The sequence below is a fragment of the Squalius cephalus genome (genome assembly GCF_949319135.1).
Source record: "Squalius cephalus genome assembly, chromosome: 14".
NCBI classification, from domain to species: domain Eukaryota; kingdom Metazoa; phylum Chordata; class Actinopteri; order Cypriniformes; family Leuciscidae; genus Squalius; species Squalius cephalus.
Window position 1 is genome coordinate 3,891,686 of NC_137135.1, and position 24,585 is coordinate 3,916,270.

Below are 24,585 nucleotides of genomic sequence, written 5' to 3' on the forward strand. Positions count from 1 at the left end.
TATTTTTGTATTTTCAAAATACATAAAATACTTTTTGCCAGTCAACCTCTTTATCAGGGTATTGATTTTGTGCATCAACTAGTTCAGACATTCACTAGCTCAGCATTGGATCAGCGTTGTTTATTAAAGTTAAAATAGTGCATTATTCACTTCATTTAACATGAAAGAATAAAAGAGCACAGACAAGTGCGAAAATAGTGTTAGCCAATCAGTCTTGACTGGTTGTTGATTTTTATCAACTAGCTTGTCAAATGTGTTTAAAGCATTACTGCATGTTAGGGCTGGGTGATATGACACTACATATCATAGCGATGATATAAAGTTTGAACTGATGGAACTTTTTCTAAATCGTTTACATCGATGGGCCTATTTGTGGGGTAAGCAAATATATCTGTGCAGCTTTTAGTGAGCAGGAATTACTGGAACATTGGAGTGGAAAAAGAAGCACTGATGAATGATACTCCACAAACATCTTCAGCTTTTAGTTTTATTGTACATAAAAAATAATAATAGAAAAGGGGTAAATAGTGTCAAATGAATCTAAATTAATTCTAATTTTAATTTTTAGATAATTCTTTCTAATTCTAATAAACTTATAGAAACAAATAAACTTTAGATAAAATAAACATAAAATTACTTAAAAAGCATTGGACTACCTGCAAAAAAAAAAAAAAAAAAAAAAACCTCAAAAGAGTTTATGCTGTGGAATCAAAACTGATATTGAGAACTGTGAAACAAGTAAAATTGAGATTTTGGTCATATCGCCCATCCATATTCTTTGCTAGATATCAGAAAAGGTTCCTACAGTTTTACATACAGTATGAATTTTTTAATAGTGTTCACCACAAGTAATAGACTACAGTGTAACCAGAAATAAGTATATAAATGGCTGCTATTTTGCATAGGTTTATTTGTAATTGCCAGAAAGAATGAAAGAAAGAATGACAGAATGACAGAAAGAAAGAAAGAAAGAAAGAAAGAAAGAAAGAAAGAAAGAAAGAAAGAAAGAAAGGAAGAAAGGGCAGAGATGAGGTTGGGATGTAGTTTCTTCATTCACTGTGACCTATACCTGCACTGGATGGCCAATTTCACATGTATTTTGTGTATTTTCAAAATACAAAATACTGTATTTGTATTTAAATACATTTTTTTCACACATTATTTTGTATTTGTATTTTAAATACATTTCCATGTATTTATGCCCATCTCTGCCCGTACAATCTTTACTGAGGGATTTCATCACAACATTGCCATGACAATGTGAACATAAATGTTAGCCTTGGATAGTAGTTTTGCATCTTGACCTTATGAAATATTTATATTAGAAGACTTCACATAACGATTGCTAAATTATATTTAGACAACAGCAGTTTTATAGATTATATTTTGCATAAGAAGAGATGCAGTTGAAACAGTGCAGCAAGTCCTCAAGTTCAACTCACAAACTATTTCATTAAATCAACAGCAGTATTTGAGGTTCTTTAGTGATTATGAGTCATGAATGATCCTCTTGAAGTTATAAAATTGTAATGAATGTAATAAAAAAACACATAAAATGTCCCTTAGTTATAGCCATGGGCCAGTTTTATGTATAACAGCCTGTCCTGTTTGTTGTAAATATTTAGTGTATATGATGTGGGACAAAGTTTGTTCTCTTGCCTTCATTGTGTCAGAGATGCGAGATATGATACCACTGTAGAAGATGATTGGCCAGTACAGTGGGAGTAATGTTGTGTTTGACTGTTTATCCAGTGCAATCCCGGAGTGTGTTGTAACTACTTGGCATCATTTGAAAAGTTGTTTTTGTGCCGTTTGATTTAGAAATACCCATCACTTAAATGCTCTACTAGAAGTCAAATTAGGCCATTAAATCAAACTTTGACATTACCATTGTTTTTTGGTGATCCATCACCCCTTTCTCTCTGAAGCAAATGGCAAACATACACAATGTTCATATTACCTCATTGAAGAAGGTCTCAGTTTACTCATGTTGAACAATTGCCATTTATGGCCATTTTGTCTAATTCTCCTTTGTTTTTTGATGCGAGACAGATTCAGCTGAGAAATACTCCAGATAAACATTTAAACTCAAGACAAAAAGTACAAAGCAACGAGTTACTACATAAAGGCTTTATTTAAGGATTAGAACAATTTAAAAAAGGACACACAACAGGGAACAAACACTTCATTTCATCATTAAAACCATTTTTAAAAAAGCAGCATGTGGTTCCAGCCTTCATGTCATCCCAAATATAAACGAGTGGATCCGTCTCAGCATTCTCCCATCCTGGAGATCGCCGTGTTCACCTTGAGCTCCCTATGACAAGACAGACAAACAACAAGGTTTCAGTAGGACACATTATGAATATTCAAACTGAAACGTTAGAAACTTGATTTACATACATGTTTTCCAGACACAGCATGCACTCGTTTGGGTAAGTGACTCCATCAGTTCCACACACAGGGTTATATTCCCGGGTACAGATGGGAAGGAAGAATTCAGAGCACTTTGGCTTTCAAGAGAAGCACACAGAATGCATTAAATACATGTAGGCTAGTGGTTAAATTAAGGTTATAATAGGTTATAATCATCAACCCACCACTTTAGAGCCATCAGGGATCACAGCTGCACTTGCCAAGGCTGTATAGATGAAACATACACACACAAAACATAACTAACTACGTGATATGAAGAGTCTGCTTTATATTTCTTGTGGTTTTAACTTTTCAGGATTAAAGATAAAAATAACGTAGTCTTTGTTACAAAACACGCTCAAAACATCAAACTTTGATTATCCTTATTGTCAAAACCAGTGATAAACTCACCTGCCAAGCAGAATACTAGAAAAATCCGTCCCAGCATGATTGTTTGTTTACAGCGTTGTGTTGACTATGTAATCAATAACTTTCAGGTGTGGTGAGAACCTTTATTGCTCTTTTTATCACCGTTTATTACTCCCGCCCACAGAAAAGTTACACATTTACAAAGTGCGTCACTCGAATCCTACTACGCCAAAGGCTTGGATTGAATATTCATTAATCTGCCTCACTGATTGGCTGACAACCAGACGTGGGTAAGTGGGCGGATGTTAGGGTGGCGAATAAGAATTAAGGAAGGCTCGGCTAATGAATATTGTTTTTGTTACGTAAGCAACGTCAGCAGCATCTAATTAACAATCATAAGCGATTCGCACACGTGTAACTGTAATAGGCACACCCATATTCAACTTTACAGTGAAAGTAATTGTTATAAAATTATATTAATGATTATGTTTTGGCTGTAGTTCAGTCCGTTTTCAGTGAAATGTTACAGGAGCGAGACTTTTATTTTGAAAATGGTGGACTCTTAACTGCTACATTTGCTCACTGTATCTTTGTTTACATTCCCTGCTCAATCGCACCAAAGACACTGAGATGAGTGCACTTCATCCCCACACGGAAACATACATTTTATACAATACCAGTTATTAATAAAGCCCTTTTCATTACAGCAAGTGGATGAGGAGGTACGTGTAGTGTCATTCGTCCTATTCAACTGAAGAAAGATACACTTATGATACATATAGTCAGATGAAACGAGAAGCTCTCTGTTACTAGTAGATTGTATGAATTACTCTATCTATCTATCTATCTATCTATCTATCTATCTATCTATCTATCTATCTATCTATCTATCTATCTATCTATCTATCTATCTATCTATCTATCTATCTATCTATCTAAACAGCAGTTGCATAACAAAAGTAACAGTGAGTAATGATGACATAGAGGAGCAACTATTTCTCAGTGATGGTTGCATTGACTTATACTTTAATAATTTAATCCTCTATTCATTCTGTTTTAGGGTTATATCAAGATGGACCAAACAATGCGAGATAAGCTCTCACAACTGGTTGAGGAGTTGACAACCTCTGGAGAACCACAGTTGAATCAAGACAAAATGAAGGAAGTGAAGAAAATGTGCAAGTATGATATAGAGTTTTTGGTTGTATCGTTTTGTTCACAAACACCGTTTCACAATTAGAAAATAAAAAAAAAGTCATGTGAATAGATTCAGAACATTCTGGGAAAGATTTCATTGGAACTGGAGTGGCCAGTTCTTATAGGGGACGTCCCATACTATATGCACACCTCATATGTAACCATTTCACTGCAGCGGTTTGGAGATATGTCACATTATTGCACTTTATACACTTATAAAGACCTAATTTTTAACCAGTAACAGTTAGAAGAAAATAATGACCAGCTCTTATAGGGGACATCCCATACTATATGCATACCTCACATGAAATAATTTTACTGCAGTGTTTTGGAGATATATGTCATTATATCTCCAAAAACACCACTACACCACAACAGAATATCTAATTTATTTAGCTAATAGTGAGAGATTTTGCCCCATTACATCCACTGCATTAGTAAACGGCCATTACCCTAGTCTAGAGCCGGTTGAACTTTACCTGGGAGTGAAGTAAGAGTTTAAACTGGTTACAATCTTTTGCTTAACTGTCATGCACTTTGTGTGAGACAAAAATGCTTCCACAATTTTTGATTTCAGACAGCCATGCTATTATCACAGTACAGTGCCTCATAAATACACAGTAAAAAAACGTTGGGTTACACATATTGGGTCACTATGTTTGGTTATTTTCCAAAAAATGTTGGGTCATTTTAAAACCGTTGGATGATTTCTAGTATTAACCCAGCTGTTGGGTTAAATATGTATGTATGTATGTACACTTGTGTATTTTTGAATTTATGTACACAATTATGTATATTTACATTAAATTCTAGACTCCCCGATATTTAGTTTGTAATTTAAAAATATATTTGTTAGACATATTTATTGTTTTATACAAATAAACAATCTGTATTTGAAAACAAAGTGTATTTTATTTATTAAAATAATGTCATGAATAAAAATAAATAGTTAACTTAACTCTTGGGTTACTTTTAACCCAACATTATTAAGCGAGTAGCTTTGGTTCCCAGCTCTGCCCAAAGTCTTCTTGAGAATAGAGAGCTGATCGTCCAGTCACAGAATGAGGAACTGGCCTTGCCCAGCGTTTATTTATCAGTGTTGTCAATTATGAAGATACAAACAGTTATATGTCAAATTGAATTTATAAGCAAGTAGTTTATAATCGGTATGTGCCTGTGTGTTTGTATAGTGTTTGTTCTTGAGGCCATAGAGCAGCACTGGACATGTGACCACATGCGCCTTCTTGTTAAATCCCTCTTCTTTTTCTGACCACAGAGTTTCCAATGACTACATTGATCATTTCTACCACTTGATTATGACCCAGCTGAACCAGGAGCATGCGGAGATCCGGCTCTCTGCCTTCCAGATGCTCAGTGAGATCTTCAGCCGGTCGCATCACTTCAGAGGTCTTCTCATCACAAACTTCCAGGAGTTCCTGGAGCTCACGGTCGAGACCGACGCCGAGCAGCCGCTGCCTCCCCCCAAAGAGGTGGCCAGAAAACTCAGGACACTCGCCATTCAGACGGTGCAGTCATGGCACGCCACTTATGGAGAGGCGTATAAGAAACTGTCTCTGGGATATCACTTTCTGAAGCAGATTAAAAAGGTATTTATCCGGCTACACCTCTAACAGTAATCAGTATTTAATAATAACATCAGTTTACACCCTGTTGCACCCGTCACTGTTGTTATGTAATTAAAGATTGTAATGGAAAAATATATTGTGTTCTAGTGGAGTTTAGCTGTTTAAAGAAAGGTAATGAACAATTGAAGAACAAAATAGTATTTATTTTTATAATATTATGTTTATTTTTACTTTTTTACTGTTTTGGGCAGATTTATAATAGGTAAACATAATTTGTCACAATAGTGATATAGTGATATGTCTAATCACACATTGTGTATTTTTCTCAGGTAGATTTTCATGATGTTGAAGCGAGAACACTGGCTGAAAGAAAGAGACAAGAGGAGAAACAGAAGAGATTGGAAAGAATTTACAAAGAGAGGCTTGAAAAGGCCAAACAGGAGATGGAAGGTACATTCTTACGTTCATAAACGGCAGCCCTGTTGACACTACACTCTTAAAAATAAAACTTCCAAAAGTGGGTTTTAGATGAAAGAATCCTTCAGGGATCAGCTCTTAAAAGAACCATTTTTTTCTTATCGTGAAGAACATTTTAATTATTTAAAGAACCATTTTCCTTTATACTCACTTAATAATGTTGGGTTAAAAATAACTCAACGAGTAACCCAACTATGGGGTGGTGTAGCACCTTCCCAACTGTGGGTTAAAAGTAACCCAACAGTTAAGATAACTATTTATTTTTATTTATGACATTATTTTAATAAATAAAATACACTTTGTTTTCAAATACAGATTGTTTATTTGTATAAAACAATAAATATGTCTCAACAAATATATTTTTAAATTACAAAATAAATATTGGGGAGTCCAGAATTTTATGTAAATATACATAATTGTGTACATAAATTCAAAATACACAAGTGTACTAACAACATGCTTAACCCAACAGTTAACCCAACTGCTGGGTTGTTACTAGAAATTACCCAACGATTTAATAAATGATCCAACATTTTTGGAAAATATTCCAACATAGTGACCCAATATGTGTAACTCAATGGTTGGGTTACAAAAGTAACCCAAAATGTTTTACTGTGTAAAGAACCTATTTTCCAATGGAAAGATTCTATGGATGTTAAAGGTTCCATCAGTGGAAATAAAGAACCTTTATTTTTAAGAGTGTAGAAAAAAATATCATTCACTGACTGCAGTTTCATCCATGACATTCTAAGGCAATACTAACATGCTAATAAGACATAAGACCAGTAGCTGACTTGACAAGCAGGTTGAAGTACTAGTTCAAATCTTCAGTGATATAGCTGTGAAAAGTCAACACAGAGTTCACTATGTTTGAACAGTGTGGTTCTGAGGACATGCAGTTCTCCTGATAACATGGACACCGGTCTATGAGAAAAAAAAATACAATCCGTCTATCTACAGATAAGTACTTAAACGTGAAAATAAATTAATAAAATGAACAAAATAATTAATAATAAAATAATTATAGAATTATTTATACATTATTTCATTATATATTTACAGATTTTTTTTTTTCATTTTAAATAAATGTAATTTTTAATGCCATTATCCAACTTCTCCATTAAACGGCCGTTTACACAACACCGTTTTCAACTAAAAGCGGAAAACGTTCTGTGTGTTTTGGCGACAATGGCGTTTTTGGGGCCTAAAAACCCCAAACTTAAAAAACAAAAAACAAAAAAAAAACTTTTGAAAACGGGGTTCAAAATGCACGTTTTTGAAAAGTATACCATTATTGTCTCACAAAAAGGTGAATTTGTGTAAACGCCGGTGATGTCTTGTGTATTATGTGTTCAGTGGCGCATAGTGTTTCTTTACAAAGTGACATCGCCATCTACTGTTGCGATTGTTGCGTAAACGTACCCTGAACCTTAAAGGGGCTGTATGTAGAATTCAGAAGCCCTTGTTATTAGCGACACCGGTGGCCGTTAAGTGAACTGCAGCAGACGCTTTTTGCTCGTGCTCGCGCAAACTATCAAAATCACAGCGTTATGATAGTTTGATTATAAAGTATATTTAGGCTATATATATAGATCTGACTATGTGAGACTATAGTTTGAATGAATCCCTTTTCTTTGCATGACACATTTCGACAGAACGGTTCTTTAAAAATCAGTCTTCAGGCTTTCATAGACAACCTAGGAAGTCTCGAAAGGTCTTGTTTTTTAAGTTTTGTTATAAGCTGGTCTCACATTGGCAATAGAAAAAAAAAAATACATGAAAATTCTTACATATAGTGCTGGCAAATGGTCCTGTAATGCCACAACACTGTTCATAATGCAAAGTAACATTACAGTCTTTGAGCCGATTGAGTGGAAGTGCACTATTGACCTGTTGTCTACATTTATTCACACGTGACTCGCTGAGTAATTAACCTCAGATTCCTGGGAGTGGACCTTATGGTGAATGTTGGTGATCCCAGCATGAGGGAGAAGGAATGGGGGAAGAGGGAAAGAGACGTAGATTAGGATGATTCTGAGGTGAGACTTGCGTCTCGAATGGTGCTCAAGAGTGAGTTCAACTGTTAATTTCCTTTGTTTTCTCAGAGAGTTGAGTTGAGTCAGAGAGTCTTACATAGTTGCTTATGTAAAAAACAAGAGTTTATGTTCAGCACGTTATGTTATCTTCTTTACAGTATCGAACATCAGATCAGCTGACAGACGAGGCATCGCACTGTATATATGAGAAATACCAGGGTGTTCATTCTGAAAACAGATGCATGTGTTTATGAGTCCTATACAGTATTACAGGCTCGTCTTATAGTATTTGTTGTACCACTTTCTGGGATTAAATCACTTTCTTCTGATAATCCCGGATATAATACAGTATACACTATACAGTAGGCACACCTATCTCTGCAATGTCTGTATAGCTTATCCTGTGCAAATTCAATGCTTTCACATATATTGTGTCCTTGAAAACCAATCCTGTCTGACTGATACACAGCGCACTGGGTCATTCACGATGTCGTCTGTTCATTGACGCCCTGCGGTTGGGCTTACTAAAATATGGTCTGAATTGCTGTCATTAAATGCACAGATAGAAGATATTTAAATGATGTGCATGTAAACCTTGTGTACATTTTAAATTTCATTACCTCTATTCCTGTATGTCTGGTTGCAATAAAGCATGTTACATTTTTTAATCCATATGTTAAGATTTCACAGCTCCACCAAGAATCAATATTAATAAATATCAATATTGTTAAGCAAATAATTTTTATGATAGTTAAACATCAAGAGACAGTTTCCAGGACATGCTGTAAAATAAATTAACTATATCCTGGTAAAAGGTATAATATTGTAAAAAGAAAAGAAAATAAATCTGCTCAATATTTACCTCAATAAATCAATAATTTCAAAGAATAACTTCTTGACTACAAAGGCCTTGCCAGAAGTAGTTAATGACTTGCTTTGAAAAGTAAAAGGTAGGTGAAATTGAATATTTACAGATTTTTTTACAGTCACTTATTATTAAAACATGTCATTTTTCAAAACGCGAACATGTTTCCCTCTTTCCTGTAGTGTTATCTCTATTAGTCCTTTAAAGTGATGCATTTATGTGTACCATGATGAAAAAATATCACATATTTTGTACTACAATATTTAATCATTTCTACTCCTCTGAGACAATTGTTTAATTATGTTAATACCCGGGAAACGTTTTTTAAGTTAATCCAATTTTAATTTTAGAAAATTGGGTCCTAATTAGTTCCTATTTTAAATAATTAAGTATGGATATATCTAAAAAAATAATAAATATTTTAAGTATGGTTTTCACCATGAAAATAGCCAAAGAAACTGGCATGGCATAAACAACAACAACAACAACAACAACAACAATATTTAATGACTGTGCCAACAACTGCACGGTGAAACTGTGGGTATCTTATGGGTGCATGATCTAAATGAATGTTCCTATGGTATTTAATGTTACATTAGTTATTTTCACAAATTGTATTTTTTGTATAAACATATGAATGCACAATGCAGGTTTAGTACATTGGACTGGCTGTGATGACTGTTTTGTGGATAGAGTTTTGAAAAATTACGTTTCTGAAATTAGTGCCAGATTGACTGTAAAAACGAACACAAACTGCATTCAAAAAAGGAGTAATAGTGATGCTTGAAGTTTAACCAGGTGTCAAAACATAATTATGGATTTAACCATTGATCCATAGTTAAAGATGAGAAAACAGTGTGCGTTCCCAAGCTATAATGCTTGTTTTGCTGTCTCTTTCATTAAGAAATGACGACTGGGATTGAGGAAACCTTGACTGAGATGAACAACTGCATAAAACTGCTTGCACCCGATGACTTAAACCTGTTCAACGAGGAAGCAGAAGTTGCTAACAGCTCTACGGGAGACGAGGACAAATCTGACCAGCCCTGCTGCAGTAAAGACCTGAGCAATGAGCAGAACGGAAAGATGTCAGAGAAGAGGAACGATGAAGGGCAAACAGACGAGTCTAGTGACGAGAGTGACACGGGGGAAGTTCCTGATGTGAATGTGTTTCTCCGCAGCACTGGTTTAATGTCTTACAAATATCAGCTGGAGCTCAATGTGTCCACAGGTGCGTCTGAGTGATCGGGTTCACAGCCGGTCTGATGATATGTGTCCTCCATCATGTCATAGCATGGCATGGAATTGGAGTTCTTATTGGGAGATTTTGTGAGTAACCATCTGAATCATGTCCGCAGATTTACAATTGAAAGAGACGGAAGAGAATGAGGCGTTGGTAAACACAGTGAGGGATCTTCATAGACTCGTCACAACCAGACACCTGCCTCTGGTGCAGTCCTGGATCCAGGTAAACCCTGCGACCGCTTAAAGGAATCATTCATCCCCAAATGAACAATCTCTCATTGTTTATTCAGAAGGAGATGCTTAGCAGAATGTTCAAGCTGCCCCTATTCTGTGTTTTTGGATATTTTCATGTAGTGTATAATGTAGCTGTTTGTGAATGTAAAAGGTCTGAAAAGTTACAAAGATCAAAGTGAAGATAAGTGTAGTGATTGTCTCCTGAAAGAAAGAACTGATTCTGAACTGCCTGGAATGAGTCGTCAGTAATAACATCTACTTTGCCTGGCAAAGAAGATGCAGAGCAGAGTAGACCAATCACAACAGACTGGGCCATCTGGCCAATCAGAGCACAGTAGACCAATCACAACAGACTGGGTCATCTGACCAATCAGAGCAGAGTAGACCAATCACAACAGACTGGGTCATCTGACCAATCAGAGCAGAGTAGACCATTCACAACAGACTGGGTCATCTGACCAATCAGAGCAGAGTAGACCAATCACAACAGACTGGGTCATCTGACCAATCAGAGCAGAGTACACCAATCACAACAGACTGGGTCATTTGACCAATCAGAGCAGAGTACACCAATCACAACAGACTGGGCCATCTGACCAATCAGAGCAGAGGAGGCTCTCGGAAAGGCGGGGTTTAGAGAGACCGAATCCTTTATCAAACTGTTTCAGACTGTGAGAATAGAGCTGATGCTGCAGTGGATGGCATGAGAAGATTAACTTTTTTTGAACTTGGATGCCAGTAAACATGTTTGAGGAGACTCCAAAACAAAAATAGCATAATAGGGGCACTTTATCTTTTGGCTGTCTCTGTCTCTGTTGAATACTGCACATTTTGGCCAAGGACTAAATTCACGTCATCAGATGGTCCAGTAGTAGGTCATACAGGCATATGAAGTACTATGGTATTTTTAGATTAATTTTCAGGAAGACTTTCTGCAGCCTTGAAGCTGCCCGTCATCAGGTGGAAACCGGCTCTTCGAGAGAATGATCAAGCAGACACAGAATCAGTGAAGTACCATAACATTATCAAGTTTATTAAGGAAGAAGAGCATGGTTCGAATTACGTGGGAGCCAGTGGGAGCTGAGCTCCCATAGAGAGAGGATGAGCTCCCATGAAAGCAGTAAAATCATACACCTGTGGGGGTCTCTAAAAATCATCAGCACCATTATTTTAAATTACAAATAAAGCACTTTTTTTCTTCAGACTACTGTAGCATGACTTAAACGATAGGACAAGATGCCAAACACATGGATCTCACGGGATCTCGGATCGTCATCACACTACATCCTTATGCTTAAATCAAGTGATCAAAGTGCTCGTTGCCGCTGCGATCAGTGGCGCGGATACTGTGTTTGTTTGTGGCTCGCGCACAGTCTTCACTCGGACGCGCGCTTCAATCCGTTGTGGAGACTCTCTATTCGTTCCAGTGAAATTACAAAACAAAATGCACACAAACGTGTCTCTGCCTGATATACAACCACTGATAAACATAATCGGATTTGATTAAAAAAAAACAAAAAACCTATATGAGTATGTAATTCTCCTATAATTCTCACAACTAACAACATATTAGACGACAAATTAAACCAAATGTACTATTTAAATTGAATTGTGTTATCCAACGCTTTTTTTCAATTAAATTTGTATTATATTTACAAATTTTTATATTTTTATATTACATTATTAAGCTACGCCGTGCCTGCTCATAGGCTACTTTTTTTTTTTTTAAAGAGACCCCCACAAAGATGAAATCATAATTCGAACCCTGAAGAAGAGTCATATTTATACACAAGCAGAATCATCCACGCTCTCCAGGCCATCCAATCATAGTGCTCAAAGATCAAGCCCTACCATATATGGCATATTTAGAGATACAATAACGAGAGGTCAGATGTTAAAATGTTTGTGCGAGTCTTGAGTTCTTGTTTGCGTGCGTGTGTGTATAAGTGTGTCCAAGGCCTAGTTCTGGTTTTGTCTAGCTGTGTTCATGACGTACACATAAGATAAGGAAAAGAAGTTACACAAGGGCAGTCTTACACAAGAATATTCAAAAGTGGAGGCTGAGAAATAAGAAAATATTAATATGGCATACTGCAGAAGTAGTAAGAGTAGAATGATATTATACAGTTACCATTGTAGAAAATGTTAAAGGGTTTAAATCGTCATGTCACCTTTATTTCTATAGCGCTTTATACAATACAGATGATTTCAAAGCAGCTTTACAGTGATAACAGGAAAATGATGATCAATGATGCCAACAGAATTCAATCCTCAAATCATCATGAGAGTGTTGATGATGTTGCATATTGTGGCATATCGCTCTACAACCTTTGGATTTTCTTTCATGCATCTCATAAATGTACTATTTACTTGAACAAAGTTGTTTATTGTGTGATTTGTAATGTGTATTACAGGTCTTTACAAAGGTAGGCGTTGAGGAAGAACTGATGAGGAGAGCCACCGAGTTGAAGAAGTCACTGGAGCTCGCCTTGAGAAAGCATGAGGATCTTCATATAGACTACAAGAACAGAGAGAGAAGAGTGGTGAGACTGTTTTCCAGAGAGATTGGTTTTTTCAAGCTTTTTTGCACTGATTCTGATGCATCAAGCCTTGTTTATACTTTCGCCTGGCTCCGCAGCGCGAGTCTCCGCAGACTGTGCGCGCACCTCCCCAAACGGACGAGGCATTTATACTCGACGCACTCGCCGTTGTACTATTCTTTGAAACGACAGAGGGCGACTTGAGTAATTGTGCTCTAAACCATCAGGAATCAGCGGTGAGAATAAGAAAGCTATACACACGTGACAATGTTTATTTTAGTACATCACCACCAATACCACACTACAAAAAGAATCGTGTAAAACCCAGAAAACCCTGAGATTATTACTCGTGACAATAAAACAAAATATATGGATATGAGAATGTGTATACAATATAACTAAATTAACGATCTCTTACATATTTTCTAATTTCACTAAACATTTCATTAAGTTTCGTGAACATTTTTATTAAACATGGACCTTTATGTTCATTAAAAATATGTTTTATGCTATTGTATGCTCATTTTTTAAATGTAAGCAACTAATTTAGACGTGCAAACTGGGTGCCGGTGTGGTGAGAAGTTCGAGCTCGGCCAGATTCGGCTCGAAGTCGTTCATCTTCGGATGCGGCGCCGCGCACGTTGTTACAAAAAATGCCGCGCACACCGCCAAGCGAAATTGGGTCTTGCGAACCCAACGTGCACGACCGCCTACACCGCAATGACGTCATTTTTGCCGCGCGCACCTTCGCGCTCGTGCGGACGCATCGAGTATAAACCTAGCTTTAAGCAGTGCTGACAGTACTAGACTCTCCCTGTGGCTCCCAGTATCTCCTTCATTGAAAGCATCTGTGTGGTGTGGCTCTGCACATTCAGTTGACTGACAGATGTCGATTCGTCTATCTTAAAGGATTTTACGATGCCAAATATAAATTTTGATCACTATATTTTAAAGGGTTTATGTTATCAAAATTACATATCAACTAATTAGATCAAGTTGTTCAGCTTTAGTTAGTGTGTAATGTTGCTGTTTGAGCATAAAAAAAGATCTGCAAAGTTGCAAAGCTCAAAGTCCCTCAAAGTCAAGTCCCTCAAAGATATTTCATTTAACAGAATCCCCTTTTTACAAACTACAACCAACGGCTCGTTTGGGTGGCAATGCATTTTTTTATCCGGATCTTATGAAGTCACAATGTTCCTCATTTAAATAATCTCCGCCCACAGAATACACAGAAAGGTGGATGAGGTCTGGATGAGCTGCATTAGAGAAGACAGTGTTGTCTCTGTCAAAGAGACACTGTTTTTTCCACAACGTTTCCAAAACTCATTTGTTTGACCTTCTTAGAGTGGTTAAAACTTATTTTAAACACTGTTCCTGAACATTATAATCCCAATGTTTATCTGTGCGCTGCACATTTTTAATGGAGAACAGTTTGTTTTCTGTTGCTTTTGTAAGACGGTTCAACGCTCCTTAGGAAAATGAATCATGGCTTTTTCGATCGATTGCTGTTTGTATTACCTTAATTTTCTGACAAATATCACGATTAAATGGTGGATAACATTGTATCGATAATGTATAAGAAAATAACAAAAATATATCACTCTGAAACGTCCTGTGAAATTGCAAAGTCAGTGCATGCAATCCGTTCTGCACGATCCTCTTATTCGTTAACATTGTCAGGGTCTGAATCAGGCTCGAATTGTTTTGAAATTGACGCCATCCTCAATATTTACACTAGAGAAGAACTTGCCGTTATGAAGGGACGGGACATTTCCCGAACTCGCGCTAAGCACTGACAATCACAACACACTGGGCCAATTAACCAATCACAGCACATTTCGTATTTCAGAAGGAGGAGCTTCATCGAAATCTGGGTTTTCGAGCCAGACTGGGGAGAGAGCTGTAATAATGTAAAATATGTGAACAGTCAAGCATGTAAACGTATTCTAGTACACCCCAAAAACAAACTCAAGACATTTAGTAAAAGTGCATAATAGGACCCCTTTAAAGTTTTACTGCTATATCAAAGCCAGATTGTAATGCTTCTAGTGTTGTCTGCTTAAAAAGGACCTATTGTGCTTTCTTCAGTGTGTGATGTTGCTGTTTGAGCATGAACAATCTCTGAGTTCTTCTCTATATCAGTGTTTCTGTTTCTGAACTCCCTGAAACGCCTCCATTGTAGTCTTGAGTTTCTCCCGGGAACAAACACGTCACAATATTCCTCATTTTAATAATTAATAGGCAGAATAAAGGGGCGGGGCCTGGTTGAGTTAGTCAGTAGTGTGTTAAACTGGCGGTTATGGTAAGGGGCGGGACATTTCCCAAGCTCACTCGTAGCGCTCGACCAATCACAACACACTGCTCCAGCTGACCAATCAGAGCACAGTGTGCTTTTCAGAAGGAGGGGCTTCATAGAGACAGGAAGTAAACAGAGCGTTACTGACAGACTGGGAAGAGAGGAGCCGCAACAATGGAGAATATGAGGAAATAATCAACATTCAAGCAGGAAAACCTGTTCTAGTAGAGCCTGAAACAACATCATAAGAGGCCATAATAGATCCTCTTTAAATCATATTTTATTTTTAACCATATGTATACACAACTTCAGCAATTTTAACTTATATATTAAATATATAATATTAAAATGAATAATACAATACATTCATTTTTCAACAAGTTTATAACCTAATTTCCTTTTTCCGAAATTAAAAATGGAAATGTGTTATTTGTCCATTTTCTCATTGCTAAACTCATCAAACTCACAACTGACTGTTCTGTGTTGAGTGTGTTGTAAGATGACATGCAGCACAACACAGTAAAGCAGTGCGCTAATATAACCATTCTGAACACAGCAACTGAACAATGCTGCATTATTCCCAGAGGAGGGCGCCCTTTCCTCACACATTACTGGACTTTTGTCTAAATACTGTGCTTGGCAGGATAATGTTTGCTTGTCACAAGTGATCCATGTGCACCACAAGATGAGAAGAGTTGAGAATATTTGTGTAGTGTACATTTTTAGATTACAGTGTTTATGGTTTTTGGTGGAGCATCTTTGCATCGACAGCATGAGATCGCTCCAGTGCGGCGGGGCACGGCTCATGTGCTAATGGAGATTTGCTCAGTCTAGGGTGGAATGGGACACAGCGAGCAGTTAGAAGACACATCATTATGACACATGTTATCCGTTTTTAACTGGGCGAAAAGAACAGAGAAAGGAGGGGCGTGACATTGACAGAGCACTCGACTGCATGCCAGAGAGGTTTATCACTCTCAGTGATGACTTTCAATGCAAAAAGTCAGTGCTTTGTGATAAAGAAACAGCTAAAAGGTCTTTATCATAATTAGTTTTTCCTTTTTACTCTTAAAAGCGTTCCATTACTTTATTCCCTGTATCATTGCTCTGACATGGGACGAAAATTGCTTTCAACTCCTTAAACTCCTGCCTATCTGAGAAAGCTGTAAAATGACTATTTATAATTGTTGCCTTTATCACATGATAATGAGTTTCAGATTCAAAAAAGAATAAAAAAATCTGTGTGAACTGACCACTAAAAATCACCAGATGGTTAAGACATTGAGATAAAACGAAGATCATTGCTTTTGACGTTTGTATCTAATGCAATGACAATCATACATTTGATCGTGACTTAAGTGATCAAATACATTTTGGGTGAAACTGCAGTTCTGTCTCTCTGTGTGTTATAATCATATAAATTATCAGGTGTATTCTAATGCATGACAAAACCAACAAAAACTCCCAGCACATGCAGTGATAAGGCCCATTATCCTGAACTGTCCAGTGTTTATTTATCACCATGTTGATCACCATCCCATGCTATTGGTTGTCATCACATGGAAGAAATTACACCTTTTGGTTACTCATAATTAAACATAGTGCTGGGTAGAAGTGTTCATTTTGTCAGCTGTTTTAGTCCTGTGTCAAATGCACTTTTTAGTTTTCATCATATTTAGTCAACCCTGTACTAGTTTTGTTTAGTCAAATTTTAGTCGACAAAATGTCTCAATTTAGTTTTAATCAATGAAAACTTAAGCACAAATCAAGAGAATGTCAACCCATACGCATGGTTTATTTTACCTCATCTAGTTTCCTGATTTATTATAGGCTATATTTATCATATACTGGTAAAACAAGAAACTTCTCTCAGAAATTAAAACAGTGATATTCCTAATAATCCAATAATTCTGGAACTGCTGCATCTGTGTAGATGAGAGAAGCAAAGTGTGTGCGCGTTGTGCACACGCTACATTATGGCCAAGCATGCGCCCTTAAAATAGCCTCTGAATAACGCGCCACTGACTTTAGACGAGGTTTTTCCTGGTCAGAGGTGGAATTGTTTTCTGAAACTGCAAAATAGCACCAGGGAACGTTTGCGCCGGAACACGCCTCCTCTTTTCGCTGAACCGCCCCCGGGAGCGCAAGTTCATTCCCTAATTTACTGACTGTGGAGGGAAAAGTCTGCTGTACACTTTGTCCGTGTAAAGTCAATTGCGCTGGGTGCAAGATAGTATTGTCAAACCGAGGTGGCGTAATTGCATTTATTTAACATCCATGTATAAATACATGACCTAAAATTAGTATTCTAGATACTAACTACAATTTTAGTCATGTAGAAAATCAGTAACCTCAATTTGCAAGTAATCTGCCCAGCACTGATTAAACATTAAACACAGTTAAACATTCTGATTACACTTTATTATAAGGTGTCCTTGTTTATGTGTAGTTATATATTTAAGTACTGAGTGATATTAATTAAAAACATATACTTACTATAGGGTTAGGATGAGGGTTTGGATGAGGGTTAGTTGCATGTAATTATGCATAATTTACTGTTATTACTATGGTTAACATGTTACATGTGTAACAAGGACATTGTAAAAATAAAGTGTTACCAAATTTTCAGTATACTGTACATGTTCCTGAGCTTATTGTTGGGCAATATTTGTTTTGGGCAGAAGAAAGAACTTAATTTTAAGTACATTCCAGGGCAAAAGAAAGGTTAATAACTGAAAACAATAACATGCTATAGCGTACACACACACACACACACACACACACACACACACACACACACACATATACGCAACATTATGTGCTTTCAAATTGAAATATGACAGGAAACTTCATGGAGTCTCACTCCAGGCTGTCTAGAACGCGTCCTCGTGACAAAGCGCATTTCGTTCTTGTTCTTCGGTCAGCTAGCCCGCTAGTCCATACACCTGAGTTATTGGTTTGCCGTAATAATTTGCGAGACCTTCCCCGTAAGAGAGGAGATTAGCATATAAATAGCAGATGCACAGAGGACCATCACAGCTGAGTACATTTAATTTTTGGTTTATAAGATTGAATGGGTTTTTAAACGCATAGCTATCAAACTTGGCCAAAGACAAATGAAGTGTAGGGCTCAGTTGTCCGAGGCTGTACCTCCTCAGCTCATTTTTTAAAAGGATAACAGACTTGCTTAAGGAGTGTGCCTGGCCAACGCTTCCCTGGGCACAAAGTAATTGAGATTGCTTACAGAGTTAATTAGACCGTACAAAATATATTGGAGGGCGCGAGGAGCACTTTAGCCCTGCTGGAATGTGTTTTTCCCAGTAAGTGGGGGACATTTAACCGGAAACTCATTATCTGGACCGGTCTCAGGGTAGAGGCCGGCGCGGGATCAATAGAGTTCACTGTAAACGTCTGACTGCTGTACACTCGTTTAGTCTACAGTCTACATTATTCTAATATGTGCTGAGACCAGTCAGAGAGCTTAGAGACAGTGCTATTAATATACAAAACTTTATTATATAATAATTATTATTTTTATATTTTCCATTTTTGTTAATGTTTAGTAATTAGGGGCCAAGCACTGAGTTACGGCACCTGTTGTAATCGTAAGTGTTCTTCTTCTTTTTCTTCTACTTCTGCTATTGAGTCTATGGCAGCCAATTTAACCGTATGGTAAAAAGTTGTGAAATTTGGCACACAGATAGAGGACCGTCTGAACATTAACCACAGCAATTTTGTAGTCTCTAACTCAATCCCTCTAGCGCCACCAACTGTCCAAAGTTGCTCTCACGTTTATGCTAATAACTTCTGAACCGTAAGTGTTAGAATCAAAATTCTTTGGCTCAAGACGCCATTTTGAATTTTCTATAATAAAAAAAAATATATTTTTGAACTTTTCCTAGATATTTCATCTGATATTAACCAAAATTGGCTCAGATCATCTTCAGACCATGCTGGCAAAAAGTTATTAAAATCGTTTTGACAAACTTATCCGTTCTCGAATAACACACAAATTATTTTAATGAAGAGCTTGCCAAATTGGATGCAAGGCTATATCTCCACAACCCTTTCGCGTATTGAGATGAATCTTGGTGCATGTCCACACCGAGTCGAATGATCCCCAATTTTCCAATATCGGCCATTTTGAATGTTGTGGTACAATGCTTTATTTTGGAAATGCATTAGTGTATGGTTACGAAACTCGGTATGTGTCATCTGGACCATGCGCTGAAGGTGCTTACAGAATAACACCACATTCTGGTCAAAATATATAATGAAATTCAAAAAATGCAAATAGCTTTTGATTAATTTTGCCTATTTTAATGAAAGTGGTCTTGATTGGTTCCTTGGGTCATGCCTGGAACAATGATACCAATTGTGAGACATTGAAAATTGCTGTCCCCCATTTTGAATTTCTTTGAAAACCTACTTTTTTTTTTAATCCCTCCTTGACCGTTGGTCCAATTTTCACCAAAGTCGGCTAAGATCATCTTCAGACATGCTGGCAAAAAGTTATTAAACGCTTTTTGATTTGTGATGTTATTTATATCAATACAATGTGATGGAATGATGCCAAGCTGATTCTGAGGCTGTAACTCCGCAACCCTTTGCCATATTGACACCAAACGTTTTATGTCTCATTGTCTGCTCACACTGACCACACCATAATAATTTGATAACAGTGCCACTTATTGGTCAAAAGTGATAAACAATTCATATTATTTAGTGATTGTATTTGTGATATTTCAGACATTTTGACTAAAATAATATAAAAATGTCTTTAATTGTTGCAGTTAGTCTGATTTTCCCAGTTATGCTTGCTTATACTAAATAAAATTAAGAAATGTTTGGCAACTAGCTGACATCAAATGAGTTTATTTTTTTATAAATATATTTTATTTGAATTCAGTTAGCATTTATTTTATTTCAAGTAACAGAAATATATACTGTATGTCAATGGTTTTCATTTTTGTTTTAGTTTTTGTTTACTATAATAACCCTGGTTGGAGGGACAATATCCCAGTATTTACATTTACATAAAAAATAAATAAATAAATTGATCTTGTTGATTACACATTTTTATACCTATTATTGCATATTAGAAAATACAGTAATAACACAACAAAAGCATAAAACATTACAAATGTTAATTCTGCAATTTATACTAAAATATATTTCTTAGAAATGAATCTAGTCTATATATTCATTTAAATATTATGATTATTTTATAATTATTACATAATTAGTTTACTTTTGACCAGTAATGGCATGTTCCGTATGCAATCATTACGCTGATATTGTTTTGTGAACTACGAAAGAATCAAATTCTCCAAATGTTTTGTATCATTCCCTAGAAACTTTCCTGGGCTACTTTACCTGATTGTCAGGTGTTTTATTGTCCTCGCACACAGATCATGGTGGAAGCCGAGAGAATGAGTGTTTTAAATGCAAAGGTGGTTTTCTTCAAATGTCAGCAACACCTGCGTCAGCAAAGACACACTCGTTCTCAGTGTCCACACACTCCAGTCCGAGAATTATAATACTGCCTTGTGCCTTCGCAGGTTGACGGTGCTGATTTTATCGCAAAAGAATTAAAGTGATTTAAACATAACAGCTACAATTTCCATTGTGCAATGTACTTTAATCTATCAAGAAAGTAACTGCATTGGGTTAAATAAAGACAAGATGAATAAACAGTCTGTTCTTCATCTGGTGGCAACCAGGCATAAAACAGTCTAGGTGAGATTGAAATGATGTTCAGAGATTGTAATTAGCTGCAGGTTGCAGAAAGACTGATCAATGTTTCAATTTAAGTACAATGTTACCTTCCTTTTTCTTTTTTTTAAAGCGGTGACAGACTTTCCCGTTCCTCTGCTTCCCTGTGGACTCTATCGGCTATTAGCAGTGCTGTTTGCATGTGTTAAATACTATGAAAAACGTGGAAGCAACTAATTAAACTCTCAAGTATCAGCCGTGAGGGAAATGTGGAGTGAAAAAAAACGTATGTTTAAATGCAACAACAGTGAACACACTGATCAACCTGAATCTGAAATATTCCCGGGTGAGACAGGATTAGTGCTGTCCGAGAGGCATCCGATACATTTTTTCCAGTTTAACGCGTTAAAAACATTTATTACAATTAACATTCACAATCACATCTGTTTTTTCTGTCATACTAGAGTTATATTATCACGCTCTTCTTCATGCAAATGCTTTTTTTTAAAGCCTAATAAATGTTAAAAAAAATTGATAGCTTTTAATTACATTGAATGGCTATAATTAATGTTTAAAATTGGGGAAAAAAAAATAATTTTCATGAGACATCAGTAGCTGTATTAGTATCAGTGGCCTTCATTCATTAAAAAAAGATACCATTAAACAAGTTTTTAAAATATACTGTCTTTATGTTATCTCTACATTCATTTGGAGAATAACTGTGAAATTATTACATTATAAAATATATAAAAAAAAACGTATAAATAATATATAAATATATACTGTCTTTGTTATCTCTACATTCATTTGGAGAATAACTGTGGAATTATTACATTATAAAATATATAAATAAACGTAAGTGTGTTTAGTTGCGATTAGAAAAAATGTGATTAATCTAGTTATTATTTTTTTTAATTGATTGACAGGATATTCACATAAAAAATGTATGCAACAGGGTATTGCATTTTAATACAAGATGAGAAATAATCTCGCACATCAAGGATCATTTTGATATTATGCTGACTTTAAAGTATCACTATTCATTAAATTACAAATTTGAGATTGCGACTACAGGGCTTGAACATTGGGCATTAGTTAATTTCACAGCCACAGAAAGCACACATATATGTGTGTGTGTGTGTGTGTTCACTATAGAGGGCGCGCTGGTTTCTGGAGAAACGCCACCAGTGCACGTAATTGAGACCTCATGCAAAGACAGTTTATACCTCAATCTGCAACTGTCAACATATAGCCTGCCCGCAATAATGAAAAATAAAAGCAAAGCAAGCTAGAATCTTTAGTGCTTTATATTGAGGTCATCACCGAGACAATTAGACAGAATAAATGGAAAAGGAACGCTAGACTTTAAGCAGTGCCCTCGAAAGAGGAAGGGCACGCAGATTATATAAACCGTTTTATTCCAACGACCCCCATATTTAAAAACTGGCATTCTGTTCTGCATTGTAGCGCACGGGCCGCTTAAGCACCTTTTGAGTAAATTAAAAGGCATAAATTGTGTTTAGCACTAATGCAGACGTCGTGGTCTCCCCAGGCCCGCGAGTCTGAGCGAGGAGGGGGAAAATAGCCTTGAGTTGCTTTTCACCTTTCATAAATTCCAGGCTTGGGATTTCTGTACCTTAAAAAAAAAAAAAAAAATCATTTGCAGCCCGGTGGCTCATTGCTATTCAGCGTAGATTGATGGTGGTCATTTAGCCGGCAGTGGAAGTTAAGTGCTGCTGTCGCTCTTGAAGAGCATAATTGGGAGGTTCCACAGGTCAGCGGCAGTGACAGTTTTCTCTTTTGATTAGTGTTGGAGTGATAACAAAACTTACAGCGCGAGTGATGGATGAGGCGGAGGGAGAGAGAGTGAAGCGCACCTGAAGACACCAGCCACATTCGTCTCCGCCACTTACAGGCGCACAATATGATTATAGAGCTTTATTCTTTTAATTAGTCATCACTTCTTTTTCATTGAACACACTCAGAGTTAATAACCATAAGTATTGAACTGTCTGTATTGAAATGCACTCAAGTGATAGGCCTACCTCAAATATAGTGGTTGATTGAGATGTTTTTTTTGTTAAAATGCTAATTAAAAAAAGTATTTGGAGAGCTCATTTAATGCTGACATAAATGTTTTACTCACTATTTAATTGTTGCTTTCACTGGCAGTCAAAAGCTTGGAATAATTAAGAATTTTTAATGTCATGCTCAAAATGGCTGAATTTATTTGATAAAAAATTATGAAATATTATTACAGTGTAAAACAGCTGTTTTCTATGTGAATATATAGTAAAATGTCATTTATTTCTGTGATCAAAGCATCATTACTCCAGTCTTCAGTGTCACATGATCTTTTGTAGCATTATAAATGTCTTTATGATTGTCACTTTAATCAATTTAATGCGTCCTTGTTGAATAAAAGTATAATTTTTTTTTTTTTTTTTCAAGATCGATCTTACTCCATACTTTTGAATGGTAGAATTTGCATAAAAATCTAAAGCAGCACAACTGTTTTCAACATTAATAATAATCATAAATGTTTCTTGATCATCAAATCATCATATTAGAATGATTTCTGAAGGATCATGTGACACTGAAGACTGGAGTAATGATGCTGAACATTCAGCTTTGATCACAGGAATAAATTACACTTTACTAGATATTCACATAGAAAACAGATGATTTATATTATAAAAATATTTCAGAATTTTTACTGTATCTTTGATCAAATAAATGCAGCCTTGGTGAGCAGAAGTAGCCTGGTAATACCAGACTCTGCTACTTCACTTTGCTTCGTAGAGAGAGTCTGGAATAGCATAATAGAGAAGTGTTTTCTCTCTCGCGGGGGGCGCTTGTCTGAAGTTTAAAATCATTGGTTACCCGTAAGCCAATCACATGACGTTTGGTTATGGCGTGTGTTATGCGCATGCTCAGCCGCATCTAACTTCCACTGTAAACACATGTATGATGCAAAAACTAAACCATCGAGCGAAATACCGGAGTGAACATGGCTGTGAACGACTTTTGCAGATTATGTGAAGTAAATCTACGCAAGTACGCATCCACCACGGTACAATCAGCGTCTACGTCACGGCTCTCAGCCCGCCCTCTGTTCGCTGATTGGCCCGGCTGTTTTCAGGCCGGTGGAAAACTGAAAGATACGCTGCTATCTCAGACTGACTACAGGAGCGAAATGAAATTAGCGGAAGTACGAAGTCTGACGTAGTCAGGCTAGAGCAGAAGAGACGTCTTTCAGAAACATGAAAAACATCATATTTATTCCAAACTTTTGCCCCCGAGTATTTTAAAAGAGTGCTTATTTTACACAATATTTGCTCAAAATTCACTGAAATCATTTTGTAAAATCAAATCCGTCACTTACAAGTGTTAAAAGTGGACGATAAGCTTTGGCATTAAACCACGAGCCTTATGAAAGCTTCTCAGCTCAGCTTGAGCATTAATACACTTAAGATCAGCTCTAGTCTGGGTCTGGTTTGGTCTCTGTTAAGACGGGTTTATCTAGTGCCAGCACCGCATGATGTGAACACAGACTCGTATCACCCTCTCTTTTGTAGAACAGCCTGCAAAAAGATGTTATCAGAAACAG

General features: G+C 36.5%; 2 protein-coding genes across 2 annotated transcripts in view; one reads left to right on the forward strand and one right to left on the reverse strand.

Moving 5' to 3' along the window:
- Nucleotides 1–2,115: 2,115 nt before the first annotated feature.
- On the reverse strand, nt 2,116–3,014 carry LOC307171218 (trypsin inhibitor ClTI-1-like). The gene is made up of 4 exons (XM_079892708.1): nt 2,827–3,014; nt 2,601–2,641; nt 2,404–2,513; nt 2,116–2,317 (listed from the first exon to the last, which is right to left on the reverse strand). The coding sequence occupies exons 1-4, from the start codon at nt 2,861–2,863 to the stop codon at nt 2,272–2,274; spliced, it is 234 nt and encodes a 77-aa protein (XP_079748834.1). The 5' UTR covers nt 2,864–3,014; the 3' UTR covers nt 2,116–2,271.
- A 362-nt stretch (nt 3,015–3,376) lies between these two features.
- Nucleotides 3,377–24,585, forward strand: part of uvssa (UV-stimulated scaffold protein A) — a 43,199-nt gene continuing 21,990 nt past the window's right edge. The window contains exons 1-7 of the mRNA XM_079892709.1: nt 3,377–3,506; nt 3,845–3,966; nt 5,258–5,588; nt 5,897–6,017; nt 9,850–10,176; nt 10,304–10,413; nt 12,839–12,967. Coding sequence (XP_079748835.1) covers nt 3,857–3,966; nt 5,258–5,588; nt 5,897–6,017; nt 9,850–10,176; nt 10,304–10,413; nt 12,839–12,967 — 1,128 coding nt within the window. The 5' untranslated portion in view covers nt 3,377–3,506; nt 3,845–3,856. The remainder of the gene's footprint in view (nt 3,507–3,844; nt 3,967–5,257; nt 5,589–5,896; nt 6,018–9,849; nt 10,177–10,303; nt 10,414–12,838; nt 12,968–24,585) is intronic.

Coding starts and splice junctions, on each gene's coding strand:
- LOC307171218 (XM_079892708.1), bottom strand. CDS start 2,863: ATGCTGGGACGGATTTTTCTAGTATTCTGCTTGGCAG. Junction 2,642..2,826: donor TCTAGTATTCTGCTTGGCAG/GTGAGTTTATCA, acceptor TCATCTATACAG/CCTTGGCAAGTGCAGCTGTG. Junction 2,514..2,600: donor TCCCTGATGGCTCTAAAGTG/GTGGGTTGATGA, acceptor TTCTCTTGAAAG/CCAAAGTGCTCTGAATTCTT.